Source organism: Nerophis ophidion, linkage group LG02 (assembly GCF_033978795.1).
Source record: "Nerophis ophidion isolate RoL-2023_Sa linkage group LG02, RoL_Noph_v1.0, whole genome shotgun sequence".
NCBI lineage: Eukaryota > Metazoa > Chordata > Actinopteri > Syngnathiformes > Syngnathidae > Nerophis > Nerophis ophidion.
The window spans coordinates 90,402,854-90,430,706 of NC_084612.1; the positions used below are offsets into that span (position 1 = coordinate 90,402,854).

Here is a 27,853-nt window from a genome sequence, read left to right on the forward strand (position 1 = left end):
GTCGATGTCACTCTTGTCGTTTAGTATTTCCTCTTTTTAGTTCCTGTCAGCACTCTTATTTTGTTAGTTTCCTCTCTTTCTCCCTGAGTGCTGTTTCACCTTAGCTGCGGCTGATTGACACCTGGCCACACCTGGTGTCAATCAGCCCACTCCCATTTGTACCTGCTTTTGTCCTCCGGTCAGTGCTGGATTATTGTCGCTCTCACGTATTTAACGTATTGCACGTCGATTCCGAATTGTCGATGTCCCTCTTGTCGTTGCTACCTGTCATGTCGTATTTTGTTAGATGTTTTTAGCTTACTGTTTTTTGTTCCCTGCTTCCAATTTGTCTTGATACAACCCGTGACGACTTTTGTTGTCGGTTTTGTTTTTGCTAGCTTCCATGCTAAGTTCCTTAGTTTGGTTTTGTTGTAGTATGTTATATTAAAACCATGTTTCCTTATTCAATGCCTGCCTCCATCTCTGCATCTTGGGGTTCGACACCAACTAACTCTGACAGAACCCTGAGAATTTTGATTAGGTTTTTAATATGGTTTTAAAAAGTAAAGTGATACTTTTGCCAAAGGTAACCTGACATTATTACTCAAGATTAAAAGCTCGATATTTATTTACGGGTTGAAAATAAACTGGTAGGAAATTCTTCGTATATTTTTGGCCCGGGAACCGGAATCATCCAACAAATATATTTAATACAGGATACTTCTTCTAGTGCACCGTTAGGGACTCTGTGCCAGAGACGTCATTTGGGGGGGGAAAGGAGGGCACGTGTCCCCTGCACTTTTCTTAAAAAGCAGTTTTGGTGCTTTGCACTTTTTACCGTCCCAAAAATAATGTTACGCTCTACTAAATGGAGACGAGTCAAACACTGGCACCAAGCGGAAAAAGGACCGTCCCTTACGGCCAGAGGTGGGTAGAGTAGCCAGAAATTGTACTCAAGTAAGAGTACTGTTACTTTAGAGATGTATTACTCAAGTAAAAGTAAGGAGTAGTCACCCAAATATTTACTTGAGTAAAAGTAAAAAGTATGTTGTGAAAAAAGTACTGAGTAACTGATGAGTAACCTGATTACGGCAACAAATAATGCACAAAAACATCAAAATAGCAATGAGCAAATTCAGAGCCAGGAATATCTCTTAAGCAACTAAAACAATAATATATATTAAATAATAATACATTAAAATAAAAAAAAAATAAGGCAAAATGAGCCACAATAACTTAACAGCACCATAGGCTCAGTAGGCATTTATCGATTGATTGATTGATTGATTGATTGATTGATTGATTAAAACTTGTATTAGTAGATTGCACAGTTCAGTACATATTCCGTACAATTGACCACTAAATGGTAACACCCCGATAAGTTTTTCAACGTTAATCAATTACTTAATAAATGACCAATACATACACACATATCATATATATATATACAGTATATAATTTATATTTATTTATTTTGCCGTTTTTGTTGACATGTTAAAGGTGTTTTAATGAACATGCATGCATGTTTAACATATAGATTCCTAACTTTCATGAAGACAAGAATATAAGTTGGTGTATTACCTGATTCTGATGACTTGCATTGATTGGAATCAGACAGTATAGTGCTGATAATGTCCACGTTTTCAAATGGAGGAGAAAAAAAAGTTCCTCCTTTCTGTCTAATACCACATGAAAGTCTTTGGTTTTTGGCATCTTATTTGTCCAGCTTCCATATTCGTTTTTATACACTTTACAAGAAATACATTGGCGGCAAACTCCGTAGCTTGCTCGCTTTCGGAGACTCTTGTTTTGTTAGCGCAGGCGCGATGGAGCGGCACTTTTATTGTGAAGACAGGAACTGTGCGATCAGTTTTTAGGCTTTTGACGGGAAGTACGGTTGAAATAAAAAGTGTCTTTTTTTCCTTTACACTTTTGATTGATTGGTTGATAGATTGAAACTTTTATTAGTAGATTGCACAGTACAGTATATATTCCCTACAATTGACCACTAAATGGTAACACCCCAATAAGTTTTTCAACGTTAATCAATTACTTAATAAATGACCAAGTCGAGGTGATCTACCTCATATATACATACACACATATCATATATACAAACATACCTTTATATATACAGTATATAATTTATATTTATTTATTTTGCTGTTTTTGTTTCATGTTAAAGGTGTTTTGATGAATATACATGCATGTTTAACATATAGATTCCTATCTTTCATGAAGACAAGAATATAAGTTGGTGTATTACCTGATTCTGATGACTTGCATTGATTGGAATCAGACAGTATAGTGCTGATAACGTCCACGTTTTCAACTGGAGGAGAAAAAAAAGTTCCTCCTTCCTGTCTAATACCACATGAAAGTCGTTTGTTTTTGACATCTTATTTGTCCAGCTTCCATATTCGTTTTTATACACTTTACAAGAAATACATTGGCGGCAAACTCCGTAGTTTGCTAGCTTTCGGAGACTCTTATTTTGTTAACGCAGGCGTAATGGAGCGGCACTTTTATTGTGAAGACAGGAACTGTGCGATCAGTCTTTAGGCTTTTGACGGGAAGTACGGTTTAAATAAAAAGTGTCTTTTTTCCTTTACACTTTTGATTGATTGATTGAAACTTGTATTAGTAGATTGCACAGTACAGTACATATTCCGTACAGTTGACCACTAAATGGTAACACCCCAATAAGATTTTCAACATGTCGGGTTCTACGTGTGACGGTCACGTGACCGCCTGGCTCTGTTTGATTGGTCCAACGTCACCAGTGACTGCATTTGATTGGTGAAACGCAGGCATGTGTAGTTCCTACTTTGAATGCGTGTCTAACAAAATCAAAACAAACAAAGCGTGCATTAACAGATCGATAAAAAAAAGTAGCGAGTAGCGACCTGATTGTAGATAAATGGAGTGGAGTAAAAGTAGCGTTTCTTCTCTATAAATATACTCAAGTAAAAGTAAAGGTATGTTGCATAAAAACTACTCTTAGAAGTACAATGTATCCCAAAAGTTACTCAAGTAGATGTAACGGAGTAAACCCACAAGCTTGTTGTGTGGCTCTGAGAGAAAAGACGGCTTCCGTTTCGCCGGCAAAAAAAAAAAAAACGCCCTAGCCGTCACGGCTGAGAGAATAAGAAAATATATTAATGGCTCACGTTCTTGTCTTTTGTTGCAGAGGACGATGGTTCGATCCTCAGCCGGGACACAAGAGGTAAACATTAAACTAAATCATCCTGTGAGCTTGAAAACAAAAACGAATACTAGTTATGTTTTTTTTTTTTGAACACTGTTCACTGTGGTGTTTTGTACGTTAAATGTAATTATTCAACACGCTGTTTCCCATTTATGAAGAAAACATGCTTACTGTTTAGTTGTTCACGCCACGCCCCCTCCACTCTAGCCAATTGTCTTCCTGTTCACATTTCAACTGATACGGTGCCAATTCCTGGTATCGGGGAAACAATTCCGCAATGTTCAGTACTTTTGTGTAAATAGATTGCTTGACGGTAAAATTCTATTTTTTCAAGTAACGTTGAAAAATAAGCTGATTATGACAACTGTGCTGTCGTGTTTTATTATTACATTTGGGTCTCATTTGCAATGCAGTTGCACTTCCAAGACATTGGATGTGAAGTGAAGTGAATTATATTTATATAGCGCTTTTCTCTATGGTAGAGTGGCTGTGCCAGCAACTTGAGGGTTGCAGGTTCGATTCCCGCTTCCTAGTCACTGCCGTAGTGTCCTTGGGCAAGACACTTTACCCACCTTGCTCTCAGTGCCACCCACACTGGTTTAAATGTAACTTAGATATTGGGTGTCACTTTATAAAGTGCCTTGAGTCACTTGAGAAAAGCGCTATATAAATATACTTCACTTCACTTTTCTCTAGTGACTCAAAGTGCTTTACATAGTGAAACCCAATATCTAAGTTACATTTAAAGCAGTGTGGGTGGCACTGGGAGCAGGTGGGTAAAGTGTCTTGCCCAAGGACACAACGGCAGTGACTAGGATGGCGGAAGCGGGAATTGAACCTGCAACCCTCAAGTTGCTGGCACGGCCACTCTACCAACCGAGCTATACCGCCCACTAGATGGCAGTACTGTATAGGCTGGTATGTAGCTTTTTCCAGGAAGCTGAATGTGTCACGTTGCGCCCTACAAAGCGTTTATACCATGGGTGTCAAACTCTGGCCCTTGAGGCAATATCAAATTAACATCAGAGCTGGCCCGCAGGTAACGCCACATTCACGGCTAATACTCATACTTGCCAATCCTCCCGATTTTCCCGGGAGACTCCCGAAGTTTAGGGCCCTTCCCGAAAATCTCCCTGGGCAACCATTCTCCCCATTTCCACCCGGACAACAATATTGGGAGCTTGCCTTAAAGGCACTGTCCTCTACAACAGGGGTCGGGAACCTTTTTGGCCAAGAATCCAAATATTTTAAAATGTATTTCTGCAAGAGTCGTGTAATATTTTTTTCAACACTGAACACAACTAAACTCGTGCATTTTTTAAGTAAGACCAACATTTCTAGATCATAATAGGTCTCTTATTCTTTGTAATAACATTGTTATTCTAAAGCTAACTGTGGAGGGGGCGTGGCCTGCAGCGAAGCAGGGTGTTGCCAGGACCAGCCTCGAAATCAGCGACAGGTGCATACAAGCTCCACCTGGGCCTTTTTATCTAATTTATAAGCAGCCGCCAGGAGGAGAGACGGGGTTGGGGCTGGAGCCAGAGTGCGAGCGAGAACAAAAGAGGAAAAAGACAATTGCTGGAAAGCAACTGAGAGACTTATTGAAAAATGAAAAAATATTGCAACCCTGAAACAGGCTTGGTGGTCTGAAGAACCCCCAGGAGGGCAAGACCTAAACTAACCGATAATAAATATATCACTTCTTACCCTTAATGCAACTTCTTGTAGGATGGATGGATTCAAATGCATGAGCATGTTTTATATTTTGAACATTATTTTTTAACAGTCTCAGCTCAGATTTACCCAAGAGCCAGATGCAGTTATCAAAAGAGCCACATCTGGCTCGCGAGCCATAGGTTCCCTACCCCTGCTCTTCAACATGCCGTCACGTCCTCTTTTCCTCCATATAAACGGCCAAGTCACGTAATATATGCGGCTTTCACACACACACACATACTTGGTCAAAATCCATACAGGTCACACTGAGGGTGGCCGTATAAAACAACTTTAACATTGTGACAAATATGCGCCACACTGTGAACCCACACCAAACAAGAATGACAAAACACATTTCGGGAGAACACCCGCACCGTAACACAACATAAACACAACAGAATAAATACCCAGAACCCCTTGCAGCACTAACTATACCGGAACGCTACAATATACACTCTTCGCCACCACCAAATCCCGCCCACCTCTTTTTTATTTTATTTTCGAATTTATTAGTCTGTGGGAAAAGTTAATGTTGTTATTTCCCTCAGAAGGCTACAAATAGAAAAGAGGCATTAATTGTTTTAATTAAATTGTATATAAAATAATCCACTGATGTTTTTTGAAAGTTGATTTTGGACTATTACGTTACATAAGCTCTGCCTGTTCCATGGGGGGAAGCCGGAGTACCCGGGGGGAACCCACGCAGTCACGGGGAGAACATGCAAACTCCACACAGAAAGATCCCGAACCCGGAATTGAACCCAGGATTACTCAGGACCTGCGTATTGTGAGGCAGATGCAGTAACCCCTGTTCCACCTTGCTGCCCGATTTAAGCCTTACTTGTTCAATATTCATTGCAAAACTTGTTTGGGTCCCTATTAAAAGGTTCACTAGGAAGTAACTTTTTCCAGGAAGCTGAATGAGTTATGTTGCGCCCTACAAAGCATTTATACTGTAAGTAATGCATGCATTAAACGCCAGTTGTTTGATTGTAACATTCATCTTAGTAGTAGTTTTCATTACCAAATTTGAAGGTCTTGAAATCGTCATGTAAAATCGCGAATGCCAATAGTAGCCTGTCTATGGCAAATCCAATGTGAGTTAGCATCAAGCTAGCAGATTTTGGAAGAGTGAAGCCATACTTTACGTTCGGGAGTTTTCTACCAAGCTTACTTTCTTTGTTGGTATGGAAAATTGCATTATTACTCAGTTGGAGTTTGTAGGAGGGAGCTCTCAGTGCTGCTTGAGTGATGGTTTACATGAGCCGGCGTTGAGTCTGCAACCGGACATAACGCCACGTGCAATAATGGTATCGAAATATGGCATCATTTCATTTTACGTGAATTGGTAGTACCGACTGAATTTGGTCGGTGCTGTACTGTATAGGCTGGTATGTTCTCTAACTAGGAAGTCACTTTTTCCAGGAAGCTGAACGAGTTATGTTGCGCCCTACAAAGTGTTTGTACTGTAAGTAATGCATGCATTAAACGCCGGTTGTTTGATTGTAACATTCATCTTAGTACTAGTTTTCATTACCAAATTTGAAGGCGTTGAAATCGTCATGTAAAATCGCGAATGCTAATAGTAGCCTGTCTATGGCAAATCCAATGTGAATTAGCATCAAGCTAGCAGATTTTGGAGGGGTGAAGCCTGACTTTACGTTCGAGCGTTCTCTACCAAGCATACTTGCTTTGTTGGGATGGAAAATCGCATTATTACTCAGTTGGAGTTTGTAGGAGGGAGCTCTCAGTGCTGCTTGTGTGATGGTTTACATGAGCCGGCGTTGAGTCTGCAACCGGACATAACGCCACGGTATCGAAATATGGCATCATTTCATTTTACGTGAATTGGTCCTCGGTAGTACCGACTGAATTTGGTCTGTGCTGTACTGTATAGGCTGGTATGCTCTCTAACTAGGAAGTAAGTTTTTCCAGAAAGCTGAATGAGTTATGTTGCGCCTTACAAAGTGTTTATACTGTAAGTAATGCATGCATAAACGCCAGTTGTTTGATTGTAACATTCATCTTAGTAGTAGTTTTCATTACCATATTCGAAGGTGTTGAAATCCATCCATCCATCCATTTTCTACCGCTTATTCCCTTTTGGGGTCGCGGGGGGTGCTGGCAATCGTCATGTAAAATCGTGAATGCTAATAGTAGCCTGTCTATGGCAAATCCAATGTGAATTAGCATCAAGCTAGCACATTTTGTAAGAGTGGAGCCTTACTTTACATTCGAGCGTTTATTATCAAGAATACTTGCTTTGTTGGTGTTAAAAATCTTGATATTACTCTTAGTAAGAGATTGGCTGAGTCCGCTCTCAGTGCTGCTTGAGTGATGGATTACGTGAGCCGGCGCTGAGTCTGCAAACGGACGTAACTTCACCTGCAATAACGGTATCGAAATACGGCATCATTTGATTTTACGTGAATTGATCCCGGGTAGTACCGACTGGATTTGGTCGCCGCCTATAAAAATACTAAAATCAAAATGTCGTCCCTCCTGCTGTTCCACTTCTAACACAACGTGCGGTTTCCCCTGACTGACGCAGAAAGTGTTGGACTTGACGCGGCGAGGACCGAGTGGCCAAACGATGCACTTCATTTGTTTTGCTGAAACACCAGAAAAGTCTGGGAGTCAATGGGCTGTGGTTTTGACTCAGAGTCAGCATTTATGTGCACTTGAAAGCTTTTCCATAACGACCAAGTGGACCTCCAGGCTGGCGCCGTCAATACCCTTTTGTGTACAACGCAAGGAGAGCGCCGGGCAACAGCCGCTCTGAGACGGCAACTTGTTTCTCACAGGTGAAGACATGTACACACATAGGTGTTTGTTCAAAATGGAACTGATGAATATTGATTCCCTGATGGATAATGAATGAAATATGCACCAATGTTGAGACGGATAGATAAATACATGTAGAGATATGAATAAAATGTTGGATGGATGTTTAAATGACCGGACAAACTAAAAAAATTCATTGAACAGAAAAATGAAAGAGTGGACAAAATAGAGATGGGACGTTTGCGAAAGAATCAGGTCTTTTGAGGTGAACGAAGGGAACCGATATCCAGTCATGAGGCTTTTATTTGCACATGCAAATGAGTCACAGTTACAATTTAGCAGCATTTGGATTAACTTTTTTTTTTTACAAAATAAACTATATTTTTACAAAAACTGTGTGTGTACATATATATATGTACATATATATATATGTGTGTGTGTGTATGTATATGTATATATACATATATATATATACACACACATATATACATACATATATATATATACACATACATATATGTGTGTGTGTATGTATATGTATATATACATATATATACACATACATATATGTGTGTATATATGTATGTCTGTATGTATGTATATATATAAATATGTGTATATATGTATGTATATATGTGTGTATGTATATATACATATAGATATATGCATGTATATGTATGTATGTGTGTATGTATATATAATATGTATATATATATGTATATGAATATATACAGTATATATATATGTATGTGTGTATGTATATATGTGTGTATGTATATATACATGTATGTATGTATATATATATGATGTATGTGTGTATGTATATATATCTATGTATATATGTATATATATATGTATATGAATATATATATACATTTTTGTATGTATGTATATATATGTATATATATATATATATGTATATATATATGTATATGTGTATGTATATATGTTTGTGTGCATGTATATGTATATATATACATGTATGTATGTATATATCTATATATATGATGTATGTGTGGATGTATATATATGTGTGTACAGTATATGTATACATATATACAGTATAAGTATATGAACATATAAACATATATATGTATATATATATATGTTTATATGTTCATATACTTATACTGTATATATGTATACATATACTGTACATATATGTATATTTACTGTGCTATACACATGAATGTATGGATGGTTGGATATATATACAGTGTGTAATAGATGTGCACAAATCTTTAAAACAAAATTTGTCATCACGATTTTGGCAGCTACGATTAAATAAGGGAGCTCTCCGGCGATATTAACATTTCCACATGGATGGCTAAGCAGATAGCTGGACAGACAGGGATACTGATCAATACATGTATTGATGAGTAGATGGATGGACAGACATTTTGATGAGTCATGTGCTGCATAAGGTCTAGATCAATAAAAGGTAGGTAGATGTTTTGATGTTTGAAAAGGATGCATTCATGGGCTGACTGTTAAACTAAATTACTAAAATAATTAGTTTTAAAAAGGGGGCAGATGAATATAAGAATATTATTCTTCCATCTGCTCCTTTCTGATCATGAAAATGTAGAAGAAACACAAAAAACAAACATGAAAGTGTCAATTGTACGTGGCTTGTATACATGCATTTTCATGAAAGGAATTTTTAAAAAATGAGGAAACTGAAACATTAGGTGAATGGAAAGACAAATGCATGGACGGATAAACAGATACATAGACGGAGGGATGAATAGTTAAATGGATTGATAGATGAATAAATGGATAAACAGATTAGGGTGAAAGAGAGGTGTTTATTGCATCATGCATTTAGTCTTTGATCAAATACAAGCGGTCAAGTAAGTATTTGCCAGGCTCCGCCACCACAAGCCCAAGGAGAATGCATTATGTGCAAGCCAAACTTTATCACTTCCATAAGTGCGAAAAAAACCTTAAAGACACTCTTCTGCTGTCTTGCAACATTTTAAACACCCTAACCCTTTGCGTCTGTCACCATGGAGACAACGTGTGGGGGGCCAATTGCTGAACACAACCTATATGTATATATGTGTGTGTGTGTGTGTGTGTGTGTGTGTGTGTGTGTGTATGTGTGTGTGTGTGTGCGTGCGTGCGTGCGTGCATGCGTGCGTGTGTGTGTATCAATCAATCAATCAATCAATGTTCATTTATATAGCCCTAAATCACTAGTGTCTCAAAAATGAGGACTATGAGAACCTTGGAAAGGACCACATATGTGGGCAACCCCCCACCCCCCCCCCCCCCCTCCCTCTAGGGGACCGAAAACAATGGATGTCGAGCGTGTCTAACATAGTCACATTTTTTGTTGTTGCACCATGACTAGGGAAGGTTGTTTGGATTGTGTCATATAAGTGAATGCTGTGATTTACTACCTTAAAGTTTGTTCAAGGGTCAGTGAGTGGATTAACTCGCAATGTACACTGAATGGCAGAGAAACCGAAGAATCCAGACACCCTCTGGTTATTAAGACTATTTAAAAAATAAAAAAATAAATAAAAAATAAAAAATAAAATATATATATATATATATATATATATATATATATATACACACATAATCTGTATATGACTGTGAGTGTGTGTGTGTATATATCAATCAATCAATGTTCATTTATATAGCCCTAAATCACTAGTGTCTCAAAAATGAGGACTATGAGAACCTTGGAAAGGACCACATATGTGGGCAACCCCCCACCCCCCCCCCCCCCTCCCTCTAGGGGACCGAAAACAATGGATGTCGAGCGTGTCTAACATAGTCACATTTTTTTTTGTTGCACCATGACTAGGGAAGGTTGTTTGGATTGTGTCATATAAGTGAATGCTGTGATTTACTACCTTAAAGTTTGTTTGTTCAAGGGTCAGTGAGTGGATTAACTCGCAATGTACACTGAATGGCAGAGAAACCGAAGAATCCAGACACCCTCTGGTTATTAAGACTATTTAAAAAATAAAAAAATTAAAAATAAATATATATATATATATATATATATACACACATAATCTCTATATGACTGTGAGTGTGTGTGTGTATATATCAATCAATCAATGTTCATTTATATAGCCCTAAATCACTAGTGTCTCAAAAATGAGGACTATGAGAACCTTGGAGAGGACCACATATGTGGGCAACCCCCCCCCTCCCACCCCTCTAGGGGACCGAAAGCAATGGATGTCGAGCGTGTCTAACATAGTCACTTTTTTTTTTGTTGCACCATGACTAGGGAAGGTTGTTTGGATTGTGTCATATAAGTGAATGCTGTGAATTACTACCTTAAAGTTCGTTCAAGGGTCAGTGAGTGGATTAACTCGCAATGTACACTGAATGGCAGAGAAACCGTAGAATCCAGACACCCTCTGGTTATTAAGACTATTTAAAAATATATATATATATATATATATATATATATATACATATGTAGGTGTGGGAAAATCACAAGACTACTTCATCTCTACAGAACTGTTTCATGAGGGGTTCCCTCAATCATCAGGAGATCTCCTGATGATTGAGGGAACCCCTGTCTAACATAGTCACATTTTTTTTGTTGCACCATGACTAGGGAAGGTTGTTTGGATTGTGTCATATAAGTGAATGCTGTGAATTACTACCTTAAAGTTTGTTCGTTCAAGGGTCAGTGAGTGGACTAACTCGCAATGTACACTGAATGGCAGCAAAACCGTAGAATCCAGACACCCTCTGGTTATTAAGACTGTTCAAAAAAAAATATATATATAAACACATATAGTCTGTCTGGCTATCCATTCATACATATACTGTATGTTTGTGTTTGTGTATATATATATATATATATCCATCCATCCATTTTCTACCGCTTATTCCCTTTGGGGTTGCGGGGGGCGCTGGTGCCTATCTCCGCTACAATCAGGCAGAAGGTGCGGTACACCCTGGACAAGTCGCCACCTCATCGCAGGGCCAACACAGATAGACAGACAACATTCACACTCACATTCACACACTAGGGCCGATTTTGTGTTGCCAATCAACCTATCCCCAGGTGCATGTCTTTGGAAGTGGGAGGAAGCCGGAGTACCCGGAGGGAACCCACGCAGTCCCGGGGAGGACATGCAAACTCCACACAGAAAGATTGAGATTGAACCCTGACTACCTCCGTATTGTGAGGCAGATGCACTAACCCCTCTGCCACCGTGAAGCCCTCCCTGTATATATACATATATACATATATATATATATGTACTAGATTGTAAATATTGTGTTGTTTGGACTAAAAATACCGAGCAATCAGTACTAAATCAAAAGTATAAAACAGCCATGACAGATAAAAAGCACCTGCAGGACCTTTGAAGGCCAACCAGCTAACATTTACTGGCGGGGACACAAATCATTTGGTTCATGAATGCTTTATTTGCGTGTTCTTTACCTTTTTACTACACAGTGGAGGCACACACATCACGCACGGACAGCAACAACATTTCACCGGATCGACCTTTGTGTTCCTGCCCCCACTCTTTGTGTAGCGCTTGACGTAATTTTGCGAGCTCGGATTGCAAAATGACCGAAGAAAGCAGACGCAACAAAATACCAAAGTCAAGACCTGGATTGATTTGAATCTCTTTTACGCAAACTACAGTTCTCGTCCATGCTTAGGGACGGCCATCACTCACATTTGAATCGATGCAGTACCAATCCCCCAGACCTGGGAATTCATACTGGCTCTCGACAGTACTATAGTGTGTTAATTCTTTGAAAATAACATGTTATATTTTTACTAGGGGTGGGCAAATTAATGCCTTAATTACGAGTTAACTCATCAATCTATTAACGCCGACAATTATTTTATCGCACATTTGCGTATGTTGTTTCCATGCTTTTATTTTGTTAACGCCTTTTCTTAACAAGATGGCGTGGAGGGGCTCTTGGTAAAGATGGAACATTTGGCAAAAATACCGGACAATTCTGCAAATGTCATGGCTGTCTTACAGCGTGGTCACTCCGGGATCACTTACGACCGCCAGACAATTCTGGATGTGGATAGATCGGGCCGTTTTGGACTGAATGAGGCGTGCTTGCTGGACCGGCTAGCTAGCATGGGAATACTTTGCCAGCTACATGTGAAGCAGCGGAGTATATGTGTTGTCTGTCTATTTATGAATAATGCAGACCAGGAGTGTTGGCTGAGTTCTTAACGTTTGCTTTCAGAGCGTGCATATCACAACATACAAGATGTCGTCATGGCGACACAACCTATACATGCTCCTCACTCCTGTTGCATGCTGGGTAGGGTAGTTCTTTTATTCCCTGGCTCATAACATCACAATATAGTGAACTCCTCCACTTGGGGCAGGGTCTCCTCCCCAACCCGGAGATGGCACTCCACCCTTTTCCGGGCGAGAACCATGGACTCGGACTTGGAGGTGCTGATTCTCATTCCGGTCGCTTCACACTCGGCTGCGAACCGATCCAGTGAGAGCTGAAGATCCCGGTCAGATGAAGCCATCAGGACCACATCATCTGCAAAAAGCAGAGACCTAATCCTGCAGCCACCAAACCGGAACCCCTCAACGCCTTGACTGCGCCTAGAAATTCTGTCCATAAAAGTTATGAACAGAATGGGTGACAAAGGGCAGCCTTGGCGGAGTCCAACCCTCACTGGAAATGTGTCTGACTTACTGCCGGCAATGCGGACCAAGCTCTGACACTGATCGTACAGGGAGTGGACCGTTTTACATGATCTATCAATAGTGTAATCACGCCCCCTCCCTGATCTCTGTGATCAATATTGTCTCAGCATGTTCGGCTGAAACTGGCAAGACTTGGGACGCCCCTTTTCCAAAATCTGTCCTGTCCAGCCGCCATGATTACAGCCAGAGAGAAAGACGGGAGGAAAGCGGAGGGGGCTGGGGGTTAGATTTTTGAAAAATAAGGGCTGCAAATGGAAGCTGAGAGGCGAGATGATGAATGCATGATTGTTTGATCGATTAATATTCAGCCCCCGGGGGGATTTACGGCGTCGGGGACTTCATTTCATGTTCGGCTGCTTTTGAAGCCATTAAAGGGATCACAGCGAGCGCATCCTTTGCCTTCTGTGGCTGCTGCAGCCCACACGGATGTAAACACAACATCTGCATACTGTACACACTGTACACACTGCACATATTGTACACACTCGCCGTACACACTGCACACACTGTATATATTGTACACACTCGCCGTACACACTGCACATATTGTACACACTCGCCGTACACGCGGCACACATGTAGCTCTATCCCTCCCTCCCTTCGCATGCTGAGCTTATGCCGAAGGTTCTCGCTTCTATCAGGAACAAAGGTTTACTTTTAACACCCCGAAGCGGGAATTTCAACACAATTGCTTTAGGGGACACATTTTCACAAAGATTAATACATGGGAGGGGGGGGGGGGGCACTTCCCTCATCCTATTATTCTTGCTTATACATTTTTTTTTTTTACATCAACGAAGGCCTAAAATACCAAGGAGAAACGTAGGAAAACACTCCAAGATCCTCTATGTGACAGGAGCACTCTGCCTTTTTAGAAACCTACTTCAAAAAGTGATAGTCGAAGATCCTCTATGTGACAGGAGCACTCTGCCATTTTAGAAACCTACTTCAAAAACACTAGTTAAAGATCCTCTATGGCATAGGAGCACCCTGCCATTTAGAAACTTACTGTAAAAATACTAGTCAAAGATCCTCTATGTGACAGGAGCACCCTGCCATTTGTATATATGTAAGTATGTATATATATATATATATATATATATATATATATATATATATATATATATATATATATATATATATATATATATATATATATATATATATATATATATACTGTAAATTAAAACGTATATATACATACATATATCTATATATGATTGATTGATTGATACTTTTATTAGTAGATTGCACAGTACAGTACATATTCCGTACAATTGACCACTAAATGGTAACACCCCAATAAGTTTTTCAACTTGTTTAAGTCGGGGTCCACGTTAATCAATTCATATATATATGTATGTGTCTATATACATATACATATATATATATACATATATATATATATACATATATATATATACATATATATATGTATATATATATATATATATATATATATATACACACATATATATATATGTGTGTGTGTGTGTGTGTGTGTGTGTGTGTGTGTGTGTGTGTGTGTGTGTGTGTGTGTGGGTAAAATCACAAGACTACTTTATCTCTACAGAACTGTTTCATGAGGGGTTCCCTCATATGTATATATACATATATGTGTGTGTATAGAAATATATACATGTGTATATATATGTATATATGTATATATATATATATATATATATATATAATGTAATTACATAGATATGAAAATAAACATAATTTAAAGGTGTGCATTCACAAAAACACAAGATTAATAAATTGTTTTTCTCTCCAAACTGATGGACTTCCTGTTTTATTGTCAAAGCTTCTCTTCCGTGAGAAGAAAAGTGCAATATTTTGAGGTGCAGAGAATTCCATGACCTTGTTTTTGTTATGCTTGAGCATGGACACCCGGCGGGCGGCGAGGCAGACAATGGAATGTAAAACCAGCGTTGTCGCTCACGTGCGAGGACACTTAATGCCCCGCTGCCTGGGTGTTGTGTTGATGATGAATAATCTCTTGAGTGTGTGAGTATTAAAGCCTCATCTTCTTCTTCTCTTCAGGTGGGAGGACACACCATGCTACCGATCCGCTGGATGCCTCCCGAGAGCATCGTGTACAGGAAGTTCTCCACGGAAAGCGACGTCTGGAGCTTCGGAGTCATCTTGTGGGAGATCTTCACCTACGGGAAGCAGCCCTGGTTTCAGCTGGGCAACAACGAGGTAAATAAGCACCGTATTTTCCCCAACTGTAGAGCGCGCTGCTATGTAAGCCGCAGGATTCAAAGCGGAGGGGGGGAAAAAGTAGCTGCTTGTAGTCCAAAATTTATGGCACATGTTCTGCACTGAAAACAACGTCAGAGATTTTAAATAATAAAAAAAAAGGCAGCTAAGTCGCCAGAATTTTACTGTAAATAATTAATTGTGGTACAGTTTTTAAATTTACTGTAATGCCCTGTAAAAACAATAACCATATACTTTACGATAAAAACTGGCAGATTATTGCCAGGATTCAACTATGACAGTAAAAGTGTTGCCGCGTTTCAATTTACTGTGAAAGCGACCGTAGATTTTGCGGTGGAAAAACTTACAGGTAAATCGCCAGAATTTTACTGTAATAATAAAAGTGGTATATTTTTTTCAATTTACAGGAATGTACTGTAAAAACAATTGATTTTACGGAGTGGAAAAAAACTACAATGCGCCTTAAAAACAACAACCGTAGATTTTACTGTTAAAAAACAGCAGCTCAGACACCAGAATTTTACTGTAAAAATGACAATAGTACTGTTTTTCCATTTACAGTAATGCACAGTAAAAAGAACTGTGGATTTTACTGTAAAAAAAAAAAAGAGATGTAATTTACCAGAATGTAACTGCAAATATTACAGTAGTACCATTTTTCAATTTACAGTAAAAAAAACAACTCATTTAACGTTAAAAAATAAAAATGGCGATGAGGTGGCGACTTGTCCAGGGTGTACACTGCCTTACACCCGAATGCAGCTGAGATAGGCTCCAGCGACTCCCTGCGACCCTAAAAGGGACAAGCAGTAGAAAATTGATGAATAGATGGAAGGTGAATCACCAGAATTTTACTGTGAATATAACAGTGGTTCCGTTTTTCAGTTTACAGTAATGCACCGTAAAAACAACCATTGTTTTTACGGAGAGCAAAAAACTACAATGCACCTTAAAAACAACAACCATAGATTTTACTGTTAAAAAAATGGCAGCTCAATCACCAGAATTTTACTGTAAAAATGACAATAGTACTGTTTTTTTTTCATTTACAGTAATGCACAGTGAAAAGAACTGTGGATTTTACTGTAAAAAAAAAAACGGGTAGGTAATTTACCAGAATGTTTGTACATTTTTCAAATTAATCTAAATAAAAACAACAAATTTTTACGTTAGAAAATAAATCTGGCAGGTGTAGATGGAAGGTGAATCGCCAGATTTTTACTGTAAATATAACAACGGTACCGTTTTTCAGTTTACAGTAATGCACCGTAAAAAAAAAAAGACTTCGATTTTGCGGTAAAAAAAAAAAAAAAAAAAATGGCAGGTCAATCGCCAGAATTTTGTAGTAAAATTAAAAGCGGTACCGTTTTTCCATTTACAGTAACGCACCTTAAAAACAACAACCATAGATTTTACTTTAAAAAAACGGCAACTCAATCACCAGAATTTTACTGTAAAAATGACACTAGTACTGTTTTTTTTTCATTTACAGTAATGCACAGTAAAAATAACTGTGGATTTTACTGTAAAAAAAAACGGGTAGGTAATTTACCAGAATGTTTGTACATTTTTCAAATTAATCTAAATAAAAACAACAAATTTTTACGTTAGAAAATAAATATGGCAGGTGTAGATGGAAGGTGAATCGCCAGAATTTTATTGTAAATATAACAGCGGTACCGTTTTTCAGTTTACAGTAATGCACCGTAAAAAAAAAAAGACTTACATTTTGCGGTGGGGAAAAAAAAAAATGGCAGGTCAATCGCCAGAATTTTGTAGTAAAATTAAAAACGGTACCGTTTTTAATTTTACAGTAACGCACTGTAAAACAACAACCATAGATTTTACTTTTGTCTGGACTGGACCTGGTTTTAAAAACCTTTTAGACAAGTCTAATTCCATTAACAACCTGGTCTGATGAAGATAAGGTTATTTTTTATAATCTTTTTTCAATAAAATAAAATGAGATAAAAAAAAGGAAAACAATGACTTTTTTTGGGGATAAAAAAGAAAGTAAAATCATATAAAACAATTACATAAAAAATAGTAATTAATGATAGTGTTCGTGGACCGGCGACACACACAATCATGTGTGTTTCAGGGACTATGTCCCTTGCAGACTGTGTTATATATGTTGTGGGAACCAGCATTTTGGTAGCAGAAAGAAACAACCCTTTTTTGTGTGAGTGGGTGTGAATGGGGGAGGGAGGGGGGGGTTTTCTTTGGGGGGGTTGATGCACTGATGGAAAGTGTATTTTGTGTGTTTATGTGTTGATTTAATTAAAAAAAAAAGCGCTGCGGGAAACCCTGGTGTGTTGAAGGATTGACATGAGATACACAGGTCCCTCATTTATTCCCAGAAGTACCGGAAAATAATACATAATCATTTCAATAAATAAATATTATCAGGGAAAATTGATGTGTTTGTGCGCGCTCAGTGGTACACTTAAAATCAGTCTTAAGTTAAGATGTCTTCTTTAAAAAAACGTCCCATAGGAATGTTATTTCATTAAAGCGTCACACCTCTAAAAAGTCCTTTATCACCTGCCAGAGGTGTCAACCAATCAGCAGCTTGCACCTGTTTGCCTCCTTGTGACCAGCATTCACTCAAACATTTAAAATAGCGTATGTGTGTGTGTGTGTGTGTGTGTGTTAAAGCTTTTAAATGTGACGGGAAGTCGCAGATCTTGTGATTCTGACATCACGTTCCGACACGTCTGCCGTTGCCATGACTACCAGTCGGAGGAAGGAAAGCCCGTTATTTCATAGAACTGGTTTCAAACCCACTTTGTTCCACACGGCGAAACAAATAATCCGTCCCAGGGTCAAACATTACTGTGTCCTTCAGGCCACATCTATCGATGGATCCCACTCAATAAGAAATCATTTTTTATAATTTATTTGAGATATTTTGGAAAAGGTGGTAATACAGCATCAATCACAAAAGAAGCCCACTTGGAGAGTACCCTATGACCAAAAGACAAATATAATGTAAGTTGGTGTTCACGGGCATTGCAACTGTCCTCGTCTCCAGTTCTTGGGATGTGTGCTTATATAATTACATTTTTAAAAAGATGATTTAAGTAGAACCATAAAAGCTTTTACTACCTTTTAGGTGTAGAAAGAAGTTGTTAAAGAGACGTAAAAACAATCCGAGACTAAATCTGTACATTTGTACCTTTTGCAATATTGTTACTGTCATACACGTGTAAAAAGTATATAAAATATTCATTAAAATCTATAACCCTACAGGTGTAATTTTAAGTGCAATTTCAGCATTATTAACAGTCTTTCAAGTGTAAAAGGAAGCTGTTTTTTTCAGCGGAACCTCTAAGACTCATACTTTACTTTTTTTCACTAACTTAACAGTCGTACAACTCAGTCATACAACCTGGTATTTAACACATGCTAACTGTTAGCATGCCAACTTTTTTTTAGCTAAACAAATAAAGAGTCGTACCTGACTTATGCTGACTTCTAACATGTTAACGTTAGCATGCCGACATTGATTTGCTAAATTGTTGAACAGATTTTCCAGCTCATTACCCCATAGCCATATAACTTGGTAATCAACACAGGCTAACTGTTAGCATGCTAACTTTTTTTAGTTAAACAAATAAAGAGTCATATAACTTCGTACGTGACTTATGCTGACTTCTAACATGTTAACGTTGGCACGCCAAAATTGATTTGATAAATTGTTGAACCGATTTTTCAGCTCATTACCCCATAGCCATATAACTTGGTAGTCCAAACAGGCTGTTAGCATGCTAACTTTTTTTTAGCTAAACAAATAAAGAGTCATATAACTTCGTATGTGACATATGAAAACGTCTAACATGATAACGTTAGCATGTCAACATTGATTTGCTAAATTGTTAAATCAATTTCTCAGCTGAATACCCCATGGCCATATAACTTGGTAGTCAACACAGGCTAACTGTTAGCATGCTAACCTTTTTTTAGTTAAAAAAAAAGTAATATAAATTCGTAAGTGACCTATAACTTCTAACATGTTAACGTTAGCATGCCAACATTGATGTGCTAAATTGTTGAACCAATTTTCAGCTGAATACCCCCTAGCCATTTAACTTGGTAGTCAACACAGGCTAACTGTTAGCATGCTAGCATTTTTTTAGCTAAACAAATAAAAAGTCATATAACTTCGTACGTGACTTATGCTGACTTCTAACATGTTAAGGTTAGCACCCTAACGTTGATTTGCTAAATTGTTGAACCAATTTTTCAGCTGAATACCCCATGGCCAAGTAACTTGGTAGTCAACACAGGTTAACTGTTAGCATGCTAACATTGTTTTAGCTAAAAAAATAAAAAGTCATATAACTTCGTACGTGACTTATGCTGACTTCTAACATGTTAAGGTTAGCACGCTAACGTTGATTTGCTAAATTGTTGAACCAATTTTTCAGCTGAAACCCCATGGCCGTATAACTTGGTAGTCAACACAGGCTAACTGTTAGCATGCTAACATTGTTTTAGCTAAACAAATAAAGAGTCATATAACTTCGTAGGTGACATATGCTAACCTCTAACATGTTAACGTTAGCATGCACACGTTGATTTGCTTAATTATTGAACCAATTTTTCAGCTCATTACCCCATAGCCATATAACTTGGTAGTCAATACAGGCTAACTGTTAGCATGCTAACTTTTTAAGATTTTTTTTTCAGCTGAAAAAATAAGTCATATTAGTACATAAGTGCTTGACATGTGCTAACTGTTAACATGTTATTGTTAGCCTGCTAGCATGCTAACATGAATTTGCTAACTTTTTCAAACAATTTTTCAGCTGAATACACCAGAGCCATATAACTTAGTACTTGACATATGCTAACTCTAAACATGTCAACGTTGGCATTTTAGCATGCTATCAATGATATGCAAACTTTTTGAACCAATTTATTAGCGGAACCTTAGAGCATAAAACGTGGTACTTCATCCATGCTACATGTTAGCATGCTAACTAACATCTGCATTCAAAAAAAAATGTAAAACTAATTTTACAGTCGTGGAACTTCAGAGTCATATAACTTGGTACTTGACACATGCTAACTGTTAACAAGCTAACATTTTAGCAATTATTTTAGCAAGTTTTGACGCCTTACTCCTAAGAATCCTATACCTAGGTATTTTAAACATACCAGTTGTTAGCATGCTAAAAAAATGTCACCAAACACCTCAAAGTCGTATAACTTAGTGCTTGACATATGCTAACTTTTCACATGTCAACGTTGGCATGTTAACATTAATATACTAACATATTAAAGCAATTTATCAGCGGAATAACCCAGAGTATATAACTTGGTACTTCACCCATGCTAACATTTGCATGCCAAAAATGTTGTAGCCAATTTTACAGTCATACAACTTGGCACTTGACACGTGTGTACTGTTAGCATGCTAACGCTTGCATGCTAACTCTTTCAGCAATTTTTTGCAGCCTTAATCCTCAGAGTTGTACAACTCAGTACTTTAAACATGCTAGTCGTTAGCATGCTAAAATCTTTTCACCAAACACCTTTGAAGTTGTATAACTTTGTATTTGACGTTTGGTAACTTTTAACATGTCAACGTTGGCATGTTAACATTTATATGCTAACTTTTTAAACCAATTTTTATCAGCGGAATACCCATGAGTATATAATTTGGTACTTCACCCATGCTAACATTTGCATGCCAAAAATGTTGTAGCTAATTTTACAGTCATACAACTTGGCACTTGACATGTGTTTACTGTTAGCATGCTAACTCTTTCAGCAATCTTTGCAGCCTTACTCCTCAGTCGTACAATTAGGTACATTAAACATGCTAGTCGTTAGCATGCTAACATTTTTCGGCGATATTTTGCTGACAAATCCTTTAAAGTTATATAATTGAAACATGCTAACTTTAGCATGCTATCGTTCCTGTCATTTTTTAGTGGCGGTTCAGCGCATTTGCTAGTCCACCTTGGCCATACCCAACCACAAATAATCTTTGTTTTGACAGCCACCATACTGCGCTAAAGCAAGCAGGTTCTATGGTTATCAGCACGTTTTCCCCGATTGCTGCCTCTACTGCTACATGCCCCCCCCCGAAAAATCACCCAAAAAGCCAGAATAAAAGCACAAGTGTTGTGGCATTCCAACTCTGAAACTCTGTTCCAGTTTAGCGGTGGATTGAAAAGTGAACAAATAAGACTCTGCTGTTTGTTGTTTATTTAGCGACGTTTGTTGTACCTCCAAAATGGAAGCAAATTAGTCCCGCTTTTCTCAGATGCCGTGTAATTTGTGTGTGAAATCGACTCTGTTGCGTGTCTGTGTGTGTGTGTGTGTGTGTGTGTGTGTGTGTGTGTGTGTGTGTGTGTGTGTGTGTGTGTGTGTTCTGGCAATTCTTACTTAATGGGGACATCGCTGTGTTTACACAGTCATATTTAGGGGACCTCTGACGGTATGGGGACAAAAACACAGGACCCCTGAAGGGAAACCTTTTTAAATGATAGTCAGATCTATTCTGAAGATGCCTAAGTGATTTTCAAATTTGTGTGAATTATGCAAAATTATTTACATTTGGTCACCATCAACCTTATTAGCTCTTTTTTCCCCAGGGTCCCCAGTAAGTATGATCAGCACATTACTTCATCAATCCAGAGATTTGAAGACGTGTATGAGCTAACTGGGGAGTGGCCATTTTACCTCATTTTTTTTATGCCTCCACAACTTGTAGAAAGGGTGGTCCCCACAAGTCCTGAACAACAACTTGGTCCCCATTCTAAATGATAACGTGTGTGTGTGTGTGTGTGTGTGTGTGTGTGTGTGTGTGTGTGTGTGTGTGTGTGTGTGTGTGTGTGTGTGTGTGTGTGTGTGTGTGTTCTGGCAATTTTTACTTAATGGGGACATCGCTGTGTTTACACAGTCACCTTTAGGGGACCTCTGACGGTATGGGGACAAAAACACAGGACCCCTAAAGGGAAACCTTTTTAAATGATAGTCAGATCTATTCTGAAGATGCCTAAGTGATTTTCAAATTTGTGTGAATTATGCAAAATTATTTAAATTTGGTCACCATCAACCTTATTAGCTCTTTTTTTCCCAGGGTCCCCAGTTAGTCTGAACGGCACATTACTTCATCAATCCAGAGATTTAAAGATGTGCATGAGCTAACTGGGCAGTGGACATTTTACCTCATTTTTTTTTATGCCTCCACAACCTGTAGAAAGGGTGGTCCCCACAAGTCCTGTACAACAACTTGTTCCCCATTCTAAATGATAACGTGTGTGCGTGTGTGTGTGTGTGTGTGTGTGTGTGTGTGTGTGTGTGTGTGTGTGTGTGTGTGTGTGTGTGTGTGTGTGTGTGTGTGTGTGTGTGTGTGTGTGTGTGTGTGTGTGTGTGTGTGTGTGTGTTCTGGCAATTCTAACTTAATGGGGACATCACTCTGTTTACACAGTCATATTTAGGGAACCTCTGACGGTATGGGGACAAAAACACAGGACCCTTAAAGGGAAACCTTTTTAAATGATAGTCAGATCTATTCTGAAGATGCCTAAGTGATTTTCAAATTTGTGTGAATTATGCAAAATTATTTAAATGTGGTCACCATCAACCTTATTAGCTCTTTTTTTCCCAGGGTCCCCAGTTAGTATGAACGGCACATTACTTCATCAATCCAGAGATTTAAAGATGTGCATGAGCTAACTGGGCAGTGGACATTTTACCACATTTTTTTTATGCCTCCACAACCTGTAGAAAGGGTGGTCCCCATAAGTCCTGAACAACAACTTGTTCCCCATTCTAAATGATAACGTGTGTGTGTGTGTGTGTGTGTGTGTGTGTGTGTGTGTGTGTGTGTGTGTGTGTGTGTGTGTGTGTGTGTGTTCTGGCAATTTTTACTTAATGGGGACATCGCTGTGTTTACACAGTCACCTTTAGGGGACCTCTGACGGTATGGGGACAAAAACACAGGACCCCTAAAGGGAAACCTTTTTAAATGATAGTCAGATCTATTCTGAAGATGCCTAAGTGATTTTCAAATTTGTGTGAAATATGCAAAATTAGTTAAATTTGGTCACCATCAGCCTTGCGATGAGGTGGCGACTTGTCCAGGGTGTACCCCGCCTTCCGCCCGATTGCAGCTGAGATAGGCGCCAGCGCCCCCCGCGACCCCAAAAGGGAATAAGCGGTAGAAAATGGATGGATGGATGGTCACCATCAACCATATTAGCTCTTTTTTTCCCGGGGTCCCCAGTTAGTATGAACGGCACATTACTTCATCAATCAAGAAATATATAAAGATGTGTATGAGCTAACTGGGCAGTGGCCATTTTTACCTCATTTTTTTTATGCCTCCACATCCTGTAGAAAGTGTGGTCCCCACAAGTCCTGATCAAAAACCTAGTCTCCATTCCAAATGATAACCAGTGTGTGTGTGTGTGTGTGTGTGTGTGTGTGTGTGTGTGTGTGTGTGTGTGTGTGTGTGTGAGGGCGTCGACCCCTTCCCCCGCATAAGCATCAGTGTTAGTAATTACTCGGCATTGGAAGTAAAAAAAAAAAAAAAAAAAAAAAGCATCTAATCCTGCTCTAGCTGTAAAATGGAGACAATTAGGACGTTAGGCGAGTGAAAAAGGGGAGGAAGGTGTGAAAATAAAAGCTGCGAGTGTAAACACACGCTAACGGAGTCACGTTGTCAAAACACCAATTAGTCACGGGCCTAATTGGCAGACGGGTCCAACAAAGGAAACAGATCAGTCACACGCCCACGCTTGATGAGACACATTTATCTAGGACACACCTCAAATATTAATACACAGAATAATAATGTCAATATAAACAAGTATCAAAGCACTAGAGTTGCATATTACTCACAGTAACAAACGTGTCCGCATCATTCATTACTGCTTAATGTCATGAAGTTGGTGTCACCACGGAAAACAGATCACCATTTCACTATTGATTAAACCTTTTTAACATCCCACACTACGAAATAATAAGAGTACGTATCATTTCTGCTGATATCGTATCGGATAAATATATCAGTACCGGACAATACTCAGTGTGTAGTATCACGGTGGCAGAGGGGTTAGTGCGTCTGCCTCACAATACGAAGGTCCTGCAGTCCTGGGTTCAAATCCAGGCTCGGGATCTTTCTGTGTGGAGTTTGCATGTTCTCCCCGTGAATGTGTGGGTTCAACTCCGGCTTCCTCCCACCTCCAAAGACATGCACCTGGGGATAGGTTGATTGGCAACACTAAATGGTCCCTAGTGTGTGAATGTTGTCTGTCTATCTGTGTTGGCCCTGCGATGAGGTGGCAACTTGTCCAGGGTGTACCCCGCCTTCCGCCCGATTGTAGCTGGGATAGGCGCCAGCGCCCCCCGCGACCCCGAAAGGGAATAAGCGGTAGAAAATGGATGGATGGATGGATAGTATCAGTATCGTACCAGAAGGGGTACACCACTACCCGGAAGTAATTACATTGTTGGGTTTTTTCACCCAAAATGTGCAAAAAAAACTTAAATGTTTACTGCGGCTTCTCAGGAAGAGACAACCCATTGGCATGTTTGTTGAAGTTGGCACTTTAGCAACTCAACAGAGCATCTAAAAAAAACTAAAAAATGTTGAAATGAAAACCATTTTGTTATTTTTTTACAACAGCAGAGACGACCAAACGACAACAAACATAAACAGCCGTGAAGCAATTCCTTGCATTTTTTTTTTATTTCCAACTTTCTGTTGTTGCCAACATGGTGACGCTAACAAGTTGTTGCTAACAAGCTGTCGCCAACAAGTTGTCGCCTACAAGTTGTCTCCTACAAGTTGTCGCCTACATGTTGTCGGCAACTAGTTGTCGCCAACACGGTGACGCAAACAAGTTGTTGCTTGCCAACCCTCCCGGATTTTCCGGGAGAGTCCCGAAATTCAGCGCCTCTCCCTTAACCTCCCGGGACAAATTTTCTCCCGAAAATCTCCCGAAATTCAGGCGGAGCTGGAGGGGGCGTGGCCTCCAGCACACAGTGAGGACAGCCTGTTTTCACGTCCGCTTTCCCACAATATATACAGCGAGCCTGCCCAATGACGTTATAACTGTAGAAAATTATCGAGGGCGAGTTCTTGGTTTCTTATGGGGGTTTATTGTTGGGCAGTTTCACAACATATAACAACAGCGGTCACGTTTTCATCTACCGTAAAGCAGTTCGTCTGCCGTAAACAGCAATGTTGTGACACTCTTAAACAAAACAATACTGGCATCTACTGTACATGCACATGGTTAGAAAAATAGTGACAGAGAACAGAACAAGGATGGATGATTCAACCCTTAACTCAACAATGAGTAAATGAGTGGTATGTGTGTGTATACGTCTAAATAAATGAGCACTGAAATTCAAGTATTTATTTTATTTATATATATATATGTATTTCATGGTGTTGCTGACAAGGTGCGTGTTGTGTGGGCAGGTCATCGAGTGCATCACGCAGGGCCACGTCCTGGACCGCCCCCGCATCTGCCCCAAGGAGGTCTACGACATCATGCTGGGCTGCTGGCAGAGAGAACCCCAGCAGCGACTCAACATCAAGGACATCCAGAAGGTTCTGTTCGCCATGGGGAAAGCCACGCCCGTCTACCTGGACATCCTGGGCTAGGCCCCGCCCACGACCCGCTCCACTGTCGAAGAAACAACAAGGTTTTTTTGGGAAGGACTTAAGTGCCTGCAACACTTTTGGATATAGTGGATATAAAAACACACCGGAAAAAAAAAAAAACTTTTACATTTTGTTTACTTGCGTGTGAGCTGTACAGTTTGAAGACTTTGAAGTCCCCCCCCTCCAAAAACCACCAACCCCTAAGGAGAAGGGCCACGTAGTAACCAAGACCACCACAGCTAGAACCTTCCCCCGGCTTTTGGTTTTATGAATATATATAGAAATATGACATATATTTTATATTTATTTCCTTTGGGTCCAGGTCCTGTTGCGCGCTAAGGGCTGGTCCTCGCCCGAGACGCCAAACAAACTTTTGGTCCGGGGCGACCTCCGAGACGGACGCCTTACTTGCACTCCGGAGGAGAGGACCTTCTTCCCCGCCAGACAAGTGACAAATCTATTTTAATTTCGCAGGAAAAACCAACAAAAAAAAGAGAAGAATGTACATATTGTAAAGTTTACGTGTCAAAGTTGTGTTAACTTATTGTTTCCCCACGCTCTTGTACCGCGGTCCGCGCGCCGTCACTTTAAGACGGCTTTTCCACACCAGTCGAAAAATGCTTCTTCCCCCCCGATTTTGAGTACAAACCGCTATTTTTGGTTTCAAGAAACGTTCGGCGTTAATAATTGAACGTGGTCTGTGCTCAGCCCGAGACGCTCGCTTAAAGAAACCGCCGCCGCCGACGCTATCCAGAGAAACAACAAAAATCTTTATTTTCTTTTTTTTGAAAGCAGTATAGCAAAGTTTGTGGTTTGTTCATATTTGAGAGATGGCTCCAAAAGTTTGCAGCTGTGCTAAAGCTGCGAAGCGTTACATCCACGAGTACTACCAGGGAGATAATTGTCGTGACGAAAAGATACTAACGAAAAAAGACGTATTCCGTTGCAAATTTTAGCTTCTTGTTACGTCCTGAAGAAAAATATAGCCGCAACAAATGTGGAAGGAGACAATGTTTGGGGGAGACCAGGCCAAATTACGATTTTTTTTTTTCCCCGTAACATCGCAACTTTATTTTCACATCATTGTTAAATTTCTCAAAACTTTCCTTGCAAATATTCAGTCATTTGGAATTATGAATTTATTGTAGTGTTATGTCACATTCCAATTTTAATCGAAATTAATTCATTTTAATTAGCCGCAAAACATGTGGAAGGAGACAATGTTTGGGGGAGACCAGGCCAAATTACGATTTTTTTTTTCCCCGTAACATCGCAACTTTATTTTCACATCATTGTTAAATTTCTCAAAACTTTCCTTGCAAATATTCAGTCATTTGGAATTATGAATTTATTGTAGTGTTATGTCACATTCCAATTTTAATCGAAATTAATTAATTTTAATCAGGCGCAAAACATGTGGAAGGAGACAATGTTTGCGGGAGACCAGGCCAAATTACGATTTTTTTTTTCCCCCGTAACATCGCAACTTTATTTTCACATCATTATAACATTTCTCAAAACTTTCCTTGCAAATATTCAGCCATTTGGAATTATGAATTTATTGTAGTGTTATGTCACATTCCAATTTTAATCGAAATTAATTCATTTTAATTA

At 39.1% G+C, this 27,853-nt stretch overlaps 1 protein-coding gene across 2 annotated transcripts in view; it reads left to right on the plus strand.

Annotated features, from left to right (window-relative positions):
* LOC133548228 (NT-3 growth factor receptor-like) overlaps window positions 1-27,708 on the plus strand; it is a 598,415-nt gene extending 570,707 nt beyond the window's left edge. For both annotated transcript variants that reach the window (XM_061893541.1, XM_061893542.1), the window contains 2 exons: window positions 15,424-15,582; window positions 26,054-27,708. In XM_061893541.1, coding sequence (XP_061749525.1) covers window positions 15,424-15,582; window positions 26,054-26,239 — 345 coding nt within the window. In that variant the 3' untranslated portion in view covers window positions 26,240-27,708. The remainder of the gene's footprint in view (window positions 1-15,423; window positions 15,583-26,053) is intronic.
* The last annotated feature ends 145 nt before the right edge of the window (window positions 27,709-27,853 follow it).